The 20,313-nt window shown below is 45.5% G+C and overlaps 1 protein-coding gene across 1 annotated transcript in view; it reads right to left on the bottom strand.

Annotated features, from left to right (window-relative positions):
• LOC128710211 (neuropeptide SIFamide receptor-like) overlaps positions 1-12,708 on the bottom strand; it is an 81,080-nt gene extending 68,372 nt beyond the window's left edge. Inside the window, exons 1-2 of the mRNA XM_053805256.1 lie at positions 12,532-12,708; positions 4,710-4,983 (exon numbers count right to left, since the gene is read on the bottom strand). Coding sequence (XP_053661231.1) covers positions 4,710-4,983; positions 12,532-12,708 — 451 coding nt within the window. The remainder of the gene's footprint in view (positions 1-4,709; positions 4,984-12,531) is intronic.
• Between the last annotated feature and the right edge of the window lie 7,605 nt (positions 12,709-20,313).

Raw genomic sequence — 20,313 nt, 5'->3', positions numbered from 1 at the left:
AAAGCAAAAGGGTAACGATATCGACTGACAAAAGCAAATGGAACACTGGCATCGGTTGAAGGAATAGGACATAAAAAATATGTTAATTTAATAAGGAATTTATTTATTTATTTTATATAATTATAACGGCTCTTAGTCGTAGCATGAAATTTAGTAATGTACTAAATTTGAAAAAAACGATGCCAAGATGGGTTCAATGTTAAACATATTTATTTTAAACAAAAAAACACCCATAAATATTTCCAATATTCGGAAAATTTCAACTAATAGCCTTACATATTTTTATGATTATTTCAAGTGTACTACCGAGAGTTGTGCAGCCTTTTTTCCTCAACTACAAATTTATTCACTACAGCTACTAGGCGTCTCCATTGATACAAAATTATTACTTATTTGTTTCAAAATGTACCAAACAATCACAAGGGCTCGCTATTATAGATCTTAAACTGTATAAAGGTCACTCTGCCGGCAAAACATTTTCTTTGAAGCCGATTTTTTTTTTTGCCAAAATTTGTACCCAAACTGCCCACTGTGCGAAGCCATATTGCTAGCTGCTTTTTTATGTAGCCTACTAAACACGATCCGATTTCATTCCGTGCCCTATTGTTTATTGGTGTGGGGCTAACCATTTTTTATATTTAGCAAACAGTTTTATAATTAGCCTTTCTGAACATTTGCTTCGATTATGCATAATTAATAAATAATTTTTAGAATAAAATATTTTTTTCATTTAGATATTTTAAAATATTACGATCCTGAAATTATTGTTCTATTTAGTTAAAGCTTAACTGAGCAAACTAATACATCGAATTAAAGGATTTGAGCTTGAACTGAGCTTGTTGTCAAGTCATGTCAAGTCATTATAATCTTACGGAAGACATTTTATTGCCCACAATATCATAGGACTTGTGAACAACACAGAAAGAATTTAAAAATGTACATTATTTTTCATATTTTATTGATTATTGAACCTTTGACAAATCACTCTCAGAGCGTGTTAATATCTCAACTATCAATCCTGTCGGTAAATAGAACTTGGGAGTTGGATCAATCCGAAAGAAAGTTGCACTTTCTTCCTTGCAAATACATTCAATACAATCAACTTCACTCCACAGTACGATCCAGATGGTGATACACCATCTCCCACATGGTTATTTCCCTTATCTTTCATCGCTCACTAATGCCGCCAGTACATCATAACCAGCATTCCTTCGTTATCGTGCACACACTATTCAAAAGTCAATCTTCCCCCATCGTAACCCACCGTGCCGGCACTTCGAAATCATATCCGGTTCACTCTAAGCGCCACACACAACCACGCCAAAAAGGTGAAATAATTGAATTTTACTATTCATCACCCATGCTCACTGGTAGGGTGTATGCAAAAGTCTCCACATTGCACCACCATCTCCACCGTGGAAGCCAAGAAGTTGCACCCAACGTTACAGGAAGTTCGTTTACATGTTGGCAAATGGTTTTTCGGCGGTGGAAAAGCGATAGAAAAGAAAACCAGACACATCCGACACCTTACACCTGGTGTGCGGCACAGTGTGCAAGCAAGTGTATCTTACAATGCACTTCCTGCACAGCTGACGATTGCTCCGGATCGTGTCCGGTAGGCGGTGGAGATGAAGAAACACAGAAAACGCAAAAAACCTGACGCTCGCTGCAGCAACCATCACACGGAGCCACCGGAGACGGAAATGTGCGATTTTAGTCGTGTGAACGCAAAGATGAATATTTGACATTCTTCCACAAAGTGACCTATCGCCAGGCAACACGATCGACACCGATCGCTCGCATCGGATGCATTCGATTGGCTTGACAAAAGAGCCCGCCCTGCAAAGCGGCACACGAGGCGGGGAACAAAAGATTACAAACGGCCATCGCCACCGGAGCACCGGACGCACTGGCGCAATCAAGCCAACCGAGCGCATGGTTGTGCATTGCACCTTTTGCGTTGCAGTCTACCTTTTTTTCGTGCGTTGTTTGCTGGCATTACTCGTGCATGTTGGGCACCGTGTAACATGATGTTTCAATATTTACACTACGATGGTTCGAAAAGTGATCCCATTGCGATTTTTCCCGGCTGCCTACGCTTGTCTTTGCTCGAGGTAGATCGGTGCATTGACAGGATGACATCCGCTGTGGAGTGGAAGAAGCGTGTTTTGCTGCCAAGATGTGCATTTCATCTGCAACAGTAAATATTACCTTGAGCAACTTGACACGAACCATTCACGGACACGAAATTATAGAACACACGGATGGTCATTACTCGAGTGATTGTGCACCGTGGTGTGTATGGGTTCACGTGCGCCATACGTGAAGGTGGTTATTTATTGGTACATTTTGAAATTAATAGTTACAAAACCACAACACCCAAGCGGTGCTCACCTTTCCCTGGCATTTGGCAGTAGGAAACTCATCAGTATGGTTCGATTCGGTTCCAGGCCGGTAGACACTAATGCCGATACATACAACCACCCCTAAACTCGAGTATCTCGGGAGCAGAGATGGACGGGATGGAGAGGCGCATCGGTTGATAAGGACGAGGTTAGTGGAGAATGGAACCAATAAAAAATAAAAAACTTTCCAAAGCATCCGGCTACATCAAGGTCGTAACGAATTTGCTTGCATCTGAAGGGCAAACACCAGACAGGACACTGATTTATAGAATTTAATTAGTTTTTGTTTAGCCCCATTGCACGCCGGAGCTGAGTAAGGGATTAGCGAGGAGACTTGAAAAAAAAAACAGTCAAAGTTCCACCCACTCTCTCGACCCATTTGCCCCGTTTCTCATTCACCACCCCTTTCGCAGTGAGTTTAATGTCTTTTTAATTGGTTGCAATGTCGGGCATTGAAATTGTTTTGCAACGCCAATGTGTTGTCCACAAAAATCATCAACACAGCACTCGACACGGACCGATGGCCAAAACCACACTACGAAACGAAACTGTCTGCTGGCCAGCAGTGTTACTTGCCATGCATCACGATGGTGGAACGGGAACGGGGGTTGGGTAAGCATTTGAATGAGGGAAAAAAAGTTTGCACCAACAACCTTCTAAAAACTTTTTCCACCGCCGGAACGTAAATCAGACTGGCGGGTAGTTTATCTCACTATACCGAAGGCAGTTCAGGAACAGACGAGGGGTTTGTGCATGAGAGATACAGAGATAAAAAACACCCCGGATCCACACTGCCACAACCCATCAAATAGCCACGATTTTCCAATATTCAGATGGACAACTGTAATGGATTTTGTGCAGTTGTTTTCTTCTTTTTTCGTCACTGCCCTCCACAGCCGTTACCATCGTGCACGTGCAAAAGGTCAAACAATTACTTGCGTTCGAATTCGAACTCGGCGAACTGCTGCCATTGTCACGAATCGCGGTCGCGTTTGATTCTGTTTCGCCAAGTACCGAATGGTCGTCGAGTGTGAATTGTTTTTTTAAGGATGAAATAATGCATTAGATAGACCAATGCATACAGAATTTATCGGTTGTTTATTGCTTTTGTCTAATAAAAGTAAGGAAAATTTAAAAGTTTTCACATAAAGATTAGAAAAATCACAAAAGTAGAAATAAATAAACTTCAAGTATAAACCAAAAGGATAGTTAAGGATTACAACAATAGTAGAAAGCTAAAAACTTAATAACGTAGGTTAATATTGGAAGCTTCGTGCTATGATGCACAGAAACAGTAGAAAACTAAGATGAAAAAAATCTGAAGTACTGGGCGCCTCCATCCAAGATTGTTTTTCATTTATTATTAACAATTAATACAATGTTAATCCAAGCAAGAAAAGCCGTATCGCAAATATGAAATCAAGTACGATGTTTCATTTTAATACACCTCTTTTTTTAAATTCATCTTTAAAATCACATACAACACCCGTTTAAATCAGCCTTCGTAAAGATAAATATTTTACAATCGGCATAAATTAATAACTCGTTGTACAGCCGGAAGACTTAGCACCTTGAACGCTTTATACGCCATCACGATGTGCGGGGTAAAAGTCCTTGCCACGGGTCAGTTGATTTTGTACGTTGACCGAAACAGTAATAACAGGCATGAGGTGTCAATACGCTGCAACGGCCCTAAGGACAGGAGCTGGTGCATTTTATCGATCGATCAATATTGTGCTCATCAATATTGACTTCTGGCATGGTAGCGCCATAATAAGGAAGCAGATACTTTGTAGAAACCAATTAGAAAATTGCATACATCGCTCGATACGGTTGGCGATAGAACAGTAGTGGCGTGAGAATCATGTGTTATGCTCACTGATACACCGCTGATAGAATGGACAAAAACGTTATGAAAACAATCACCCATTTACGGAACCATTCTGTTCTGTCCATTCCTCGACTAGGAGAAAGCAAAGCACAATCTTCCGTGCTGTGTACACTTTCCAGTCCGCACACGCTCGATAATTAAATAAATAACATGATGAAATTAAATACAACACGTACCACCGCCGAAAGTAATAATAAATTTACAGTTTTGCACATCGATAACAATGGCATTTTAGGAAGCTCTTGTCGCGAAGGTTGTAGAGAGCAAATAGTGATTGTCATTATTGTTTAATAAAACAGTTTAAAATTGCATATTGCCATCGATCCCATGTGTATTACTTCTGGTACTTAAACGAAGTTATTATCGTGCAAAAATTGCTCATCTGGCTCTGTCCACCCTATGGATATACTTACGCACAAAAATGTTGCTCATCAGTGTCGCGGGCAGGCAGAACACTATCACCAGCACGTCCGCCAGTGCCAGGTTCACGATGAAGAAGTTCGTCACCGTTCGCATTCGCGGGGCGCGAAACACGACCGCGATCACGAAACTATTGCCGACCAGGCCAACGATGAAGACGATAAAGTACGCGACACAGTAGACGGCGGTCATCGTGTAGGAGTGCCGGTAGAACAGTTCGTACTCCTCGAACGGGCCGGCCGTATTGTTGCCCGCAACATCCGGACCCTGGAAAGAGAAACACAAGCGCAGAGAGATTAGCCGACAAATCCGTCACGTAGCGGGCCCCCGTACCGATAGGTGGACAAGCGATGCTAAAATTAGATTTCCCAAAACACACTCTGCTTGGAGCAGTCAAACCCGGCAAACGGGGAGAAAAGAAGCGAAGAAAAAAAACCGGCCATCAGCAAACAGCATACCAGACTTCCGGGAAACGGTGGAAATGAACCAGAGCCGGAAAGGCCGATTTTAGAACAATCCCATAAATCATTTACTGTCCTCGGCTTTCGTTCTTTTTTTTTTTCGTTGCAAAAAACGCTCGTTGCGCTTGTTTTCCAAGTTTATTTTTCATCATATTCGAGCGAGTTATCTGGTTTTTAACGCTCACACACGTGCTCAGATTCCATTTTTACAGTTTTCCACTTTGCCGACTTGTTTGGAGCACCAGCCAAGCAGAAGGAATCCTTCCGCCCTTCGCTACGGGATGCCAGGCGTCTCCATCACATCTCCATGCCATTTCTGCTGTCAGTATCGGCAACGTAAAAGTAAACTTTGTGCCACATTCTCAGCCAACCGGTGGACCGTTGCTCCTTCCCACCCAGCGAGGACAACGGGACGCAAGGAGCGCAACTGCAGCCGAAAAACCGGGACACAGCTCCAGGAAACGGCACGGGCGCAGAGACGTTTCGTTCGTTTCGAACGCCGGCCGACCGGTGATGGATTAAAATCCCGTGCAAGTACCACGATCGTGAGACGATCGAGCACACCAGACGTAACATGACGGACGATGGCCCATGGCAGGGTGTGTAAAGCGGGGTTGGGTGCGGGCCCGCGGAAGTGCAAGTTACAATTTCACAGCCAAGGTCACAGCCAGCGACTGGTTGGCAAATTCAGAGATTATAAAAGTCCATTTGGATCTCCGGGACCGGGCGGAAGGGACGGGAAAAACGCCACCCGGAAGCGAAGCTTTACGACGGAACGGGGTAAAAGTCGTTCCGAACTAGGAATAAACGATGAGAAGCTTCTTAGTTCGTTATAGTTCTGCTACATCGCAAAATGAATGCACTCAAAACGAAAAAAAAAAACAACAAGAAACAAAATACAAGACTCGCTTACACCGACCGGCCGGCGTGGGGTAAGACCACAAGAAGTACGGAAGAAGCACAACCAGAAGCGCCTGAAGCAATAAAAAATACTCTTTGATTCACTCGGCCTCGGTGGAGCGACAAAACCCGGGATGAAAAGTTTACAGTTTCGCTCGCCCCAAACACAGATCTTTCCCCAAAACGGCAAAATGGGAACCTGGGTGGCAAGGGCAGGGTACAGAAGGGGGGGGGGGGGAGACAGAAGCAAAAAAAAACTCATCCACAGATTGGATCGGAAACTTTCGTCCAGCTCAAACGCTCGTTACATCGTTTCCAGCCATCGGTTGCGTGCTAAATGAACAACTACGGTCAGATTGCCGGATCGGAATATGAGCTTCGCTTCGGGAAAATGCATGCGAATTGCATGTACATTCCATCCATCAGACGGGCAGGAAAATGCACCCCATTTCATGGATGTTTTGTAAACAAAATTGATGTTTAATATGAAAAGCGTACATTTTCTGATTTTTAATTATCCAGAACTGCAAAATGAAGAACTTCAATTGGTTGAAAAACCAATACCAATTACCGGTCAGTTTCAAGTAGAATTGAACTAAAGCTTGTTTGACTGTAGTTGATGACTGTCTGACTGCCTGATGACTGATTGACGTTGAATCTGTCATGATAATTACACCAACCGATTGAAGTCTTGAAGTTTGAAATTAGAAGAATTATTTTGGAAACTTCTTAGGTATGTCCATGTTGTTTGATAATTGCAATAGTTGATATTGAGATAATTGTGCATTTTAAGAACGTAAGTATTGAAATCGTGATCCAAAAACTAAAAACGTATTATTTAATTTTTATTAAAAAAAATTCGCTTCACATAAATCAGGTGCATCTTTAGAACTGTCTTCGCAGCCCAAGATAAATAGCCAGACAGTATTAACGTTGAAGGATGGCTAAAACACGCTAGTAACGTCGTCTTTCGCATTTTTCCCCTAATTCTTACGGTGGTACATACACTGTTAAGAACATAGTGGCTATTAAGACACTTCCATGCTTTGACCTGGCCAGATCCAGCAACGACCATTATCAGATCACTTCCATTTACCACAATTCATTGTAGCCAAACAACAATTAGATACTATCGCCCAGCCGTCACATTGCCTTACACAATGGCGACACTTCTACGAGCGAGACAAAGATGTGAATTGTGTAAGCCTCCAGCGGGAGCATAAAACACAGGGAAAAAAAGGATAAAATTATGCCACTATCATCTCTGCGGCCATTTCTATCCGTTGCGAGTGGTCTATCGCCCGATGGATCAGAATCCCCCACAGGGAAGTACGTCCATTACTCCGACCGGCTGCAGCACTTATCGCGTACAAATTATCTCTGGCATCGTCCTACGGTTGGGCTTTGGCTCAACTGGCGTCAACTTCGAGCTCGATTACGGATCGATTCAGATTTACTTCGCACAAACGGCAGGCAACAAAACGTACCACCACCCACGAAACCAGCACGATAAAATCGGACACAAACTGCAAACATCCTTCTCGAGCGGGGTGGGGAAGGAAAACAAATGACCTCACGAGTTGCATTTTCCTACACGCTTTTACGCATTCCAAATGAGGATCGATAAACGTTCCAAAGTACTACTTTGGACCATGTTCGATCTGCATTATATACTGCTTGCAGAACTACACACACACACACACACGCCCACGTACGGCAAAGGATTTCTTCGATTGCTACACACCTTCCGGGACTGCTGCTTGTTCGGGAATTCCGATTGCCCGTGAACGGAACATCCCGTAATAGTCCGCTCCGCAGTGCGAATGATACCGCATAAATTTTGCATAATTCTCCCATCAATCCCATCCCTTCCATCTGCACCGAATCCTCTGTTTTTTCCCCGGGAAGAAAAAGGGCTTAAGGAAGGGAATCGGAATCGCTATCGAGTGTCCGGTATTTCGATACGAATTCGTTTCCGAATACTTTCAGCACACCGAATGAGACGGCGGTCGTCCTTCAGAAATATGCAATTTTCGGACGGAAAGAAAAAGGGCCTGCATGTGAGGAGCCCCCGATCGATCAACAATGACTGCAGCGAGATCTGCTGATGAGTGTTGAATTTTAAAATTCAATAACAGACATCGATCTTGAGGTTGAATAAAGCATACCGTTCGACCATATCTTTGTGGCTCTTCGTCTTTCGTTCCGCAAAAAATAGACTTAAAGTGAAGCTTCATAAAACTCAAGCGAAAAGATCTAACCGTCGGTTTTTGTTTAACTTTGGAATTCTTCTGTTGGAACTATTTCCAAAGCTACATCTACAACCGACTAAAATACCAAACCACTTCTTATCAATTTTGTTACGAGCTGCAAACACAATGCGTATCATATTTCTTGGATTAATCTTAAGCTGTGGTAGCTTGGGACGGCCCGGTGGTGTATTAGTAGCGGCGCCGGTCTTTACAGGACAGGACCGGTCCAAAATCTCATCTATAAAAATCCTTCCTCCGCAGGACTGACTATCCAGCTACGGATGAATAAAGTCACAGAAAGTCAGAATAGTTGAAGTCAGAAAGAGTTGGCGATAAAGAAGAGAAGAGACAGCGAAAATGCAATAGAATTTCGCTATAAGGTCCCTAACTTCGGTAGGTAAACGCTGAGAAGTTCATGTGATTGGTTGTATGTAAAACATTTTATTAGGGCAACGACCATCATACGCATGTTTGAGACTTATCAAAAAGCGTTTCTTTATTTGGAGGCCAAGTAGATTGAAAAACGTTTCCCGATGCTCAGTAGAGTGTAGAGTGAAGTGTTCTCACGAATATCAATTGCATACTTTCAGGCGTTTTGCACATCAACGATGCGTTTGATGAAATTTCCTCAAGCAAGCAAATTTACTCAACCAAACAAGTAAATCTCATTTCACCGAAGTAATTTTAGGAAATAGGACCTACAATTTCAAACATTTCACAGTTTACTAATCAAATGTTCCGCACAACCACTGCTGCTACATCGAGCTATCTGAACTTCTGACCTGCACTGTTCCCTACGTCCAGCTATTACCTTTTCCAATTATACACAATCTTACAACCAAAATGTGAAATGTGTGCTAAAAATAGACACGTCCTAATATTTAAACCGCGAGACACGAGAGGGACGTGAGCGTCGTGTTGCAACGAGTGCGAGCAAAGACAACATACTACCTTACATCTTGCCCCCAATACCAGTGAGCTCCACGTACAAAAAAGGGCAAACATTCACCTCCGCTGCCTGCGCGTGTCCGGGGGATTGCGCGAAAACCACCGTTCCCAGCATAGCGCGCGGGCCCAGAGATTTCCATCGAAAACTGCCAACTGATTTCCACGAACTCGGCAAACGTTGCTGCCGGCCCGCGTGAACGACGCCGAACAGTGCAGTTGCATAAAGAATCATTATTTAATCGTTAGTTTCGCCTCGTCGGTCTGCATTTCCGGTAATTGACAGAGCGATGCCGGTCCGGGGACGTGTGTTCGCCGGGCTTGTGTCTGTGCCGTGTGGCTTGATATATGCACGGGCACGGGTTTTGCACCTGTCCGGGCGTTGCCCAGCGCACCTGGGCCGCGGTTCACCTTCCCGCCAGGAACAACCAGTAAATGATGGATAAATGGTGGCGGGTGGTTAGTTAACGCGCTTTGACGTTTGCCTCACACACACACGCTGGTGCGCGCTCACACACACACACACATACGTAACTAAGGAAGGATCGGTCGTTCGCGTCCCGGTTGATCGTTATGTAACCTGCCAACAATGTTACCATTTCCCAACCATTTTGCAGCAGGCAATGTGTTCGGCCCGTTTGACGCGCGACAGTGATATGTGTGCGTACCGTTTCGTGTGTCACTTGGGTAAAGCAGTGCAACCGGGGCAAAGTTTTCCCACTAGCGTTGGAAAACAGCCGACGGATAGTTTGATAATGATTTCGACCATAATTTGCTGCACTGTTTCGCGCTGTTTCGTGGCAGTTATGGCGTTACCTTTTGCATGTACGTGGTCAATCGAAGGATTTTCAACAATTCCTTACTGGTTTGATTTTCTCTAATTTTCCATCTTAATTTTAAACCCATAACAGAGAGAGAGGGAGAGAAAAAAAGGGGAATAGTTTCTACCATCGCCATGGGCATCTATCCAATCTCCTAGCGCACTGTTAAGACTTTAAGCCTTCCAGTTGTACCATGGACAAATTAGGGTTGCCTCACACAGTGGTAAGATAATTGATTACCACTACTGCTCCATGGAACACCAAATGAAACAAAACATCCATCACCCCCGTTCATCAATCGTTAATTGCTTCGCGCGATCTCAAGCATCCCTCTGGCACACCCGTTGCACAGACCTCCCCCTCCCCCCCAGGGAACCACCCTAAACCATAAAAACGGGATCCTGTAGTTTCCAACCCAAAACAGGGATAAACCGCTTCGGCGCCATAAACCAATCGACTGCCAACCGTTCTAGGCGGTCCCAGCACACGAATGCCGATGACGGGCGTTGCATCGCTTCCCTATCGTGGCCAGGAAATCTGTACGACTTCCCGGGCGGAAATAATAATCGCTTGCCATACAAAAAACAACATCAATTCTTGCCTTTCGCGCGTCGATCCGGTGCCTTGCCTGTCCTTGCCTTGACAAACCCGGTACCGGCAGAGCTTTATCCGTCATTCTTTCCGTGATGGCAATGGCTTAGTATCCTGGTTTAGTTTTCCTTGCTTTTCCGTTTTGTTTCACCCATTACCTTCTTCACAATCACGCGTGGCACATGGCTGCAGGCTCGCAGGCTCGCTTTTCAAGAGGCAATGCGACCGAAACGGGCGAATGGACGCGAATCGGGCGGAGAACACCCGAACCTGGCAATCACAGCCGAATGTCCTTCAAGACGGAAAACTACATTCCAATTAGCGGTGACCTAATTTCGGTTGTGGTCCACCCCTTCCCATGGAGCGTAGGGCAGGGCACGTGATGGGAACGGTACGCTACGTTGTCCCGGTTTTCCCTCCCGCCCCACCAACACGCATTCTACACGATGTCTCCTAAGTTCCAAATAGACATTCGAATAAATTTACCCACAACCCGGAACAAACCCGGGGCTGACAAAGGGTTTTGGGTCGCGGGTGAAGGAACTCAGGTGGTCCACCACGGTTAGCGACCCCTTCACGGGTGGTTTTGCGAACGGTGGTTTCTTCCCATTTTCGCAACAGCATGGCGAAGGGTGTACGGAAGTTTGTTACGCCGTTTTACAGATACTTGCGGTTTCGTGTTCACTTGATTAAGCGCGAACTTTGGCCACTATGGGCTGATGTTTCCATCACTAGCGTGCCCCTGCGTTTGTGGTTTTATGCATATTTACTAGCTTTTGGTTAGCATGCCAAACCACTGGTGTGCTGGAGAAGCGTTTTGTGTCGCTGCGCTGGCAGTGCACTGAAACGGCGCATTCTGAAGATGTGGCATTTAGCAGACTTTGGAGAAATAACCATGAAAGTAATGGGAAACATGTTTTCAGTCGCAGAAGAACCACTAGCCAACAATTGTAGTGAAACATTCTGACAGCAACAGAGCCCGGAAGTAGGAAACCAAAGCACAGAAACGGTGCTACACTGACTGCATACTTTCAGGCGTATACACAAGATATCGATCATCGACATACGGCAGAGGTGTATTTGTACCGATAAAGCGTGATTTATAAATTGGTAAAACAAAACTGATTGTAAATTGGTAAAACAAGAAACCCTGTTACATTTTTTCCCCTTTAAAGGGCCATTATACTCCATGCACTAGCACAACATAAATCAGAACTCTAACAATCTTTTAACCAGGGTTATTACAATCGATACGCTGGAAGAAATTCAATCCTCGCTATGAATATCATATTCATAATTTTCATACTTTGCTCGTGGAGCTCACAGCAGCTCCGTTTTCGTGCAACGTTGAATGCATTTGATGTGCACCGAACCCGGCCAGGGAAGCAGTCACGAAGCGAAACCACCATTAATGAGCACCGCACCGATGAAACCGTCCGTCGGGAGCGGTATTTACCAGGGCCCGGGGTATTCCAAAAGGACCTCCGCCAAACAAACAAAACCCGTGAGCAAACCCGTACACATATACAGCCGCAAACACGGACACAAACATGCGCACGGTATAATGGTGCAACACAGGCGCCTAGATGTATGCTTTTTTTTGCCCAAGCCCGGAGACACACACAGGTACGCTGTTGTGTGCATCGGTATGCATACCATGCGGATGTCGATAATGATTTTCAATCAATAAACTGATAATAATGCATGAACCACACAATTGCATACGATTCGAGGAGCGCAAGACCCATTTGCAGCAAGTGCGTTGGGAACGGCGTATACCAAGCTGGCCCAGTTTAATCGGCAACACTTCAAGACGATGGTGGATCATCGTGGGACCTCACTCACCTGCAAACTGTCCCAGTCGCTGGCGAAGGTGGCAGTGTTGGAGTTTTCCCGGCGGAACTCTGTGAAATCGACCATCGATCCCGGCGGCACCTTCTGCAGCTTGAGGGCCAGCCCCATCGTAAACACTTCGCCACCGAGCTCCATCGGGGCGGTTAGCAAGGGCACTTTATCTCTCATGCACCACCACCAAACTACGGCCAACGCACGGTTACATCTGATGTGAACAAGAGTTTGGTATTTTTGTTTCTGCCAGCAAACCCGATCCGAAAACGCACCCGAATGGCGGAATTGGTATTGGAACACCTGCCGTAGCTAGGCTATTGTGGTGCGAACAGACCAGCTGGTAATGGCATTACAACACGACAGCACTGCGGCTCGCTACGATCGAGCCACGGACTCCGCACCGAAACCGATCTGCAGACGTTCATCTTTACCGCATACAAAAACACGCCACGATGAGTTGGAGCGGAGAAGGAGTAAATCACTAAAAAACACTACTTTTCGAATTCTTTTCCCGATGCTCCACTTGGGTTCACTCGCGGATATTCTAATCGTTCACGTTAATGCTACACCACAATTCGTCCAGTTCTGCTGGTTCGGGGCATTCTATCCACTGCACGTAACTTCACAACAATGCACCACTTTGCACCTGTTTAAACTCTTCCACTGGCTAATCCATAGACATTGAAGATCATTTAATTTCGCTAGACATCCGAGACACGGTGGTCCCCAAGGAAGCAAACGAAACAGTGACCTAATTTTGCTCGATTGTGCTTTGAGCCTGAGCAGAGCCCGAGCGTTTTTAACTCTTCGCCTTTATTCTTGCTTCAAACTTTTGCAGAGTGTTTGTTTGAACCAACATTGGACACTCGGCACACTGGACGTGGGGACACTGTCTCAACAGACGCGGACGCTTCGTAGACGGATGCTTCCTGCTAGCAATGTGCTGCGATGTGTGACGATGGCTAAGGACCGGACGTTACTGACCAGCGAACCAAACCGACCGTTGAACTCGGGATCGCGAACCGCGCGAGACTACACCGACTGCCGACGGTGGGCCATGAAGACGCGGCACAATGCTCCGGACCGCACGGCGTGCACGGGAGCGTCCGGTTGGGGCCCAAGCAACAGGAATTGTACGACGGGAGGGAAAAACGAATGCACAAGCCAAACCGAAACCCGGACAGATGGAAACGCGGAACGGGCCTGGCCAAGGGGGTGGGGTAGGCCAGCGTGTCGATTCAGCACGAATGATGATGATGATCTGTGCGCACGATATGGTCACCCTCGCAGCCGTAGACGTAGTGATGGCTCCCGACAGCACCGTCACCGTCCGTGGTGCTAGGCTGGATGCCGTCGTGCTTGCATGCACCACCACTGCACCACCCTCCAAACCCTCCGCCCCACGCGGAAGCGGCGAGAACAAACCCGATCCGGAGCCGATCCCGATTGGGCTCGCGCCTTCACCCTCGGTGGCTCGTACCTCCAGCCCCTCAACAACACCCTCAAAGGTGGGCTCCACACCAAATGTTCCTCCCTACGTTGCCCAGGCCTTTGGTGGTGTTTGTGTGAGGATTTTTCTTCCCTTTCTTTTTCTTCTTCTCCCGTGATTGTTCGAGTTCTTCACCTGCTCCACTGCTGCTCCGGAGATCTTCCCAACGAGGGTAAGGATCGGGTTGACGAACGGCAGATCCTACCGTTTGTTTTCGTCCAGGTTTATCATTCCTTCGGCAATGTTGCTATTGCGTCTGGTTATGGTTTGCCCCGCTTCTGCACTGCCACTGAAAGCCAGGACTCCCTTCCCCCCCTCTCTACGCACCGTGCCTCAGTCCCCTGCCGAACCCTGTCCCAAGCGGAAACCGATTCCAGGCGTGTTGTTTCAGCTTTCCTCCATGTGGTGCCCTTCTGCAATTCTAGCTGCTTACCGAAATCCACAGAATAGGCTTCGGCCCTAGCGGGCCACTAGAAGGGAAACGAACTTCCCAAGCAAGCGGCGAGAAGAGTTCAAAAACCTACAACTGCGTGCGCAATTTTCGAATTTCGAACTTCCGTCCCGATAGAACCCCCTCGGTGTGCTAGTGTTCCCTTTTTTGTCCCGCTCTAATGATGCTGCCTGCTTCTGGCAGCGTATCAGGAAGCTTTCGTGTTTTTCTCTATCTCTCTCTCTTTCTTTTGGACGATATATTTCTTGCTTCCTCTTTAAGTTGTTGAGTGTCATTGCTCTACAAACATCCTGTGAGTTGGAAAATAATTCTCCCCTACCAAAACCGACAGGTCCTTTTATCCTTATTTCTATCTCGCTTGGTTCGAATGGTTCCATTTTGCCTCTCTTTCCTGCACGAAGATATATCCGTCGCACCGAACCAGACACGATGCGAACCGCGAAAGCTTCTCGCAGGACGCAAACCTTGCTCTGGAAATTGAAGTTAACAGTGTTCTAAAGCTTTCAACCGCTCGACATGCTAAGGCTCTTGCCAGATTAGTTTAAATTGTATCCCTGTCTTTCACCTGTCATTTCCCAACTCTTTCCCACACGAGCTGGAGTTCTCTCGCTCTTGCTCGCTCGCACGTTCGCTCTCTCTCTCTCTCGCCATTTGCCGGAATGTTTTGTAGAGCCTACACGGTACGCTTCCAACCGACCGCATGGGGAAATGAACGGATTATTTCCTACCCTTTGGCCCAAGTTTTCCTTGTTCCCCCCCTCTTTGTGTGCTCCTGGATGACGGGAACGGCACGCGACGGACAGGTGAGCAGGAACCGTGAGAAACGCGACCTGAAATTAGGTGAAGGTGAAAACACACCGCGCTGGCCACACGTTTTAGCGCCCGGGTCTGTAATTTAACGACATTCACGGATACTACATAAATATCCCGAACCGTTGTTGCACCCGGCCGTACCGTTTCCACGCTTCCCGCGCACAGTGAAAGCGGTCCCCCACAGTCGTCCTTGAAATGATCAACGAAAATGTTTTCAAATGTACGAGTTCCGTATGATTTTCGTCACGGATTTTGTTTTCTGAAACGAAGGTAGGTTTATCAACCTGGATGCATTGCAATGAGCGAAACGCTAGATGACGTGCAATTCGATTGTTTACACCTTACACCGTAGTGTGTTAGTATGCAAATCGTGATTGGTTAAGGTGCGATTACACGACACGCTGTAACGCTTTGCTGAGTAATGATTGTTTCGAGATGTCCTTAATTTCGATCTGCTCTTAGTGATATACGTAAAACAAACGCTTACACTAGTTACATTTCACGCTTGCAATGATAAATTGTACAAGAACTCTGATAAATTGTACAATTGTCGGCAGAAAAGGGGTAAGAATGCCATCAAAACTTTCCTATCAGCCCTAAAACACCTTCACACCGTACCTGAAACCATTTCCGCACATTGCATATCGATCCGAGAGTGGCATTTTCATATCGTCAAGCATAGAGCATCTACCAGAACAGCAGAAGACGCAAGTCATGGAAAAAATTATTACCATTTTCTTTTTTTCGTTTCCATTTCCTGGGCGCGCACAATTACATACCACGGCCCACTGCCACTGCTTACCCACTGAATTAGTAAACAAACTCGCATTTTATTAATAGTCAGCGGTAGCGGACATCGATTGAATGCTTTAAGTTTTCAAGGTTTCGCTCATTAGGTTGAGCGAAATGGGGTTGTGTGGTGGGAATTAAGGGGTGGTCTGTATGGTTATGAGGTGTGTGCACCTACCAGCAAGCACATGCTCATTCGTACGGGTCGTAATTTACAGTAACCCTCCTCCCGATCTGCAACGGGAGCCCCCGCTGGTCAGATTTGCTGCCAAATGTTACGACCTGTACGTTTGGAGTTTGATTCTATTTTTCCTGCCATCGGACAACCCCCCCCCGCTCGTTGGACGGGCTGGAGCTAATCGATACCAGAGCCATCGTCAGTTCCGGAGCACATTTCCAAGAAAGCGCGGGAACTTTCAACAATCCACAGCACATGTCTTGGTCCGTTTGGTTGTAAAACCACCCTAAAGACGGCAGAATGTTGTTGTCAAGCAGCGGCAGCAGCGGCTCGTCCTGTTGAGGGCTCTATCGCTGCTACTAACTGTGCTGCTACTTCCCCTTCAGCAAAGACCGAATCGCTTCCGATCGGTCCCGGCCATGGGGAAGGCACAAAACTTTTCCGAAGCCACCGGAAAATGACGACCCTCCCCGTGCGGTTGCCTTCTCTCTCTCTCTCTCTCAATCTCTCGCTCCCGTCTCGGACGTTCCCGCCCGTCCTGGGACTGGTTGGTAGGTCACGAGACACACTGCACGCCCGCGAGACTTCGGCTACACACGGATGCACTTTTGGCCTACTTATACCAACGCAAAGCGTCACACGGCCGCTCGGCTCGCGTCGTCTGGCATCGTCGTCCCAAAGCTCTGCCGCACACGCATTCTTCCTGCTTCTGAGCTTTAACACGGCAATAACAGCAGTGAGTACACAAAAAAAAACCTCTCCCCCCGACGACACGCAGGTGCACGATGCGTGAACGTGTGTGCGTCTGTGTTGAGGGGTGGCTCGGACGAGGAAAGGGCTTGTTGGGGAGTGGATTGTTGTTCGGATGAGTTCAGAAGCACGGAAAGAAAAAAGCACACTCAGCACATCGGCCCCGATTCTGGGGGTGGAAAAGCAACATCTTCAGACGGGAAATAACCAGAAGCAATGTTTACATGTTTTATAGCATCAACTCCGCATCAAGGGGTTACTTACTGCGTGATAATGGGGTTTGAAATTTTTCTTCACTTCGGTTATTTGAAACCTTGCGCCATGGCATTTCCCTCGGCTTCACCCCGTAGCGCTCTCGTCCAAATCCACAACTTCCAAAAACTGTCCTTTCTGCTTCACAAAGTTATCCTACAGCTTAAGGTTGTTCTTTACCGTAACGCTTAACGGAGAGTTTTTAGTGTGCAGTGGGAAACTTCATTCCGTACATTCCACCCTTTAAGGGATGAAGAGAAACATTTGCCTCAATCCTTGTAGCACGCTCCCAGGTATCCGCAACCAGCTGGATACGAATGTAGCATTTTGTGGTGAAAGCAACACAGCAGCACCAACAGCAACGAAAAAATGGTTTCTTTCAACTTACCCAAATGATCACCTTGCACGTGGTGGAAAGTGCTGCTAACATTGCTCTTGGGAGTTTGAAGAATAGGCGCTTTCAATTCCGCCATATACCGTACCGTTTTTGTTTTATTCATAAAGCAGTAAGGGTTAGAATGGTGTGTTTATCTTCAAATGTTTGTTTTATTTTCCATGGTGCTTACAATGTTCTTACAGTCACGTGGACTGTTTGGTAAAACAAATGACATATTTTTATAAGAAATTTTAAAAATTCAAAACCACATGTTGTTTACAAAATTTAAAGAAAGTAAACGCCTAAATGTATACAATGAGGTTAATGTTACTTCTTTTATTCAACAAGAACGGTCAGATCGTATTGCTTATTGCTTAAGGTAGCTTAATCTAAGATACAATTTACATTCGTTTGAAGACATTTCCTTATCCAAACAGTGAAAGGTCACTTACTCCAGAGTGTACTCGGCCGTTTTTTGCTACTTCTGATGGATTCTGTGGATTGTTCTAAACACACAAGCTCCCATAAGCAGATTAACAGCAAACTAAATTGCATACATTTAGGCGTATAAAACGCTTCTCTTATTCTTGGCTGACAGGTTATGAGGCAAAAACAATATTAATTACTACTATTATTAATAATGATAACCTATGTACGCACTTTCAAATTATTGGATACTTTTATGCGCTCTAGATATAGTGAATCATGATATAAAGCTATTTTTCAGGGTTGGTTTAAGCTACAGGGCGATTGTATTAGGTACATTTCATGATAATTTATTGTACCAGGAACGTTTCAGAAATAAAAGAACGTCAAGATAATCTCTTCCAGTTTTCCAGTCCGCAGCATTCGCACTGAAGCCCTGTCGCTACTATTTTCTGTTTATACTGTATCAAAAGGGCTTGTAATACCTTTTATACATAAAAAAGTATATTTTCCTTTATAAGAACATTAACACACCGTCTAACTTCTGCTGCATAATACTTTCCCGCGCGTCCTTGCGTCCTATTTCCGGATTATCAAACGTGCTCACAAGTTTTTCTCCTTGTGGAAAACTTCTAAATCCCACCCAAGTGTGTCCGCTGGTGGGGAAAGAATTGAGAAACGGCGTGCCTAATGTGCTATCATAACACGAGGAACCAAGACAGTGACGACCGTCTTGGATATCAAAACAACAACAACAATAACACTGGGAACTTTAACTGTTGTATTTTGCCTGTTTTGTTGTTTTGTTACCCAATGTTTGTCTCAAGGGATTACATTTATTCGATCGAGAGCTACGGAAATGGAGCCCAAATGCCGCTCAACGATGCACCACAAATAATAGCCGCAGAGAATAAAAAATGAAGAGTGGAGGAACACATCATCCCCCGTCTGTATCAGGGCGGTTTTCGATTGGAAACCGGACACGAAACCGGGAGTCCAATTATCTTATCTTGACCTCTACGGAGCGAGACGGATTTTCTTATCGGGTTCAGCACGCCAGCTCAGCTCAGAAGAAACGCCGCCAGTTCGTAGGGGGCTTTAGCGAACGTTTGTGAGGTGATCCCGAATCAAAATCGATAAAGCGGCAGCATTCACCCGCTTTACCACACCCAGATCGGCCACACCGACCAAAGGGCACACCGATAATATGCACATATGCTGGATGGTGGTAGCATCCCTTCCGGTGTCGAGGCAGATGAGGAGGAATATATTTCGGGAGATTTATTTTTAGGATCTGTGGCGCAAGCATGCCCGATGGCTGCCGGCAATGCAGAAGAGGATGTGTTTTTGTCCATCAACGTTTCAATTCAATTTTCATGAGCTTTCCAAAGCAGGTGAACTTGTCGCTCTCTGTGCCTTATGTTGTTTGTTTTGTAAGCGTGATAAAATAGAGAGTTTCTATCTTCAATGCAGAACCAACCTTAATTAAACTTATCTTATTGAACACCACAATAACAATGTTTGTTTCAAAAGAAAACTAATGTCTTGAAGCATAATTCAAGGTTATGAAAATAAGAATCCCTTTAAGATGCTACAAAACAAGAAGAATTAGTCTATGAAAATTTATTCAAAATGTTTATGAAAAAATACATTAAAAATTTAAATATTTTAAATCTTTCAAATGAATCAGATGAAAGGAATCTAAGACAGCTATCTTAAGAAGGCAATAAAATTTAACCGTAATTCATAAGCTTCAGGTTACACAGCTCAGTTTGATCAAAGTCCATGTACATTGATTGGATTCACAGTGATTGTAAAACGTTATCCCCTTCACTGCACCAAAACGAACACTTTTTCACAATATTCGCGTGCTATCTGGTTCGTAACATAGATAAACGACCTTCTATCTCCAGAAATCAACGAATACATAGAGAATTCCGCCCCATCAACAGCAACGGTTTTACTGGTGCATTTGAACGGTTGACACGATGCGTTATCTTCAACCGTTACCGACGAGAGTTACAGCTTGTTGTCGCTAGAGTGCGCTCGCTATCGGAAGGTTGAGCCGAAGCTGGCCGACGCAGGTGGTCGTCGGTGCGTATTTAAACGCCCTTTCCGGAGAAAGAGAGCCAAGTTCGGTGCCAGACACAGTGAGAGACGGTCGTCGATTTTCCCGATTCAGCGAACTCGCGTGCTTTTTCCAAGCCACCCTACATTTTACATCCGTGTAAAACCCGCATCACCTTACATCCACA

Source organism: Anopheles marshallii, chromosome 2, assembly GCF_943734725.1.
Source record: "Anopheles marshallii chromosome 2, idAnoMarsDA_429_01, whole genome shotgun sequence".
Lineage (NCBI taxonomy): Eukaryota > Metazoa > Arthropoda > Insecta > Diptera > Culicidae > Anopheles > Anopheles marshallii.
The sequence above is the reverse complement of the archived record's forward strand: the minus strand, read 5'-3'. Positions and strand labels throughout refer to the sequence as shown.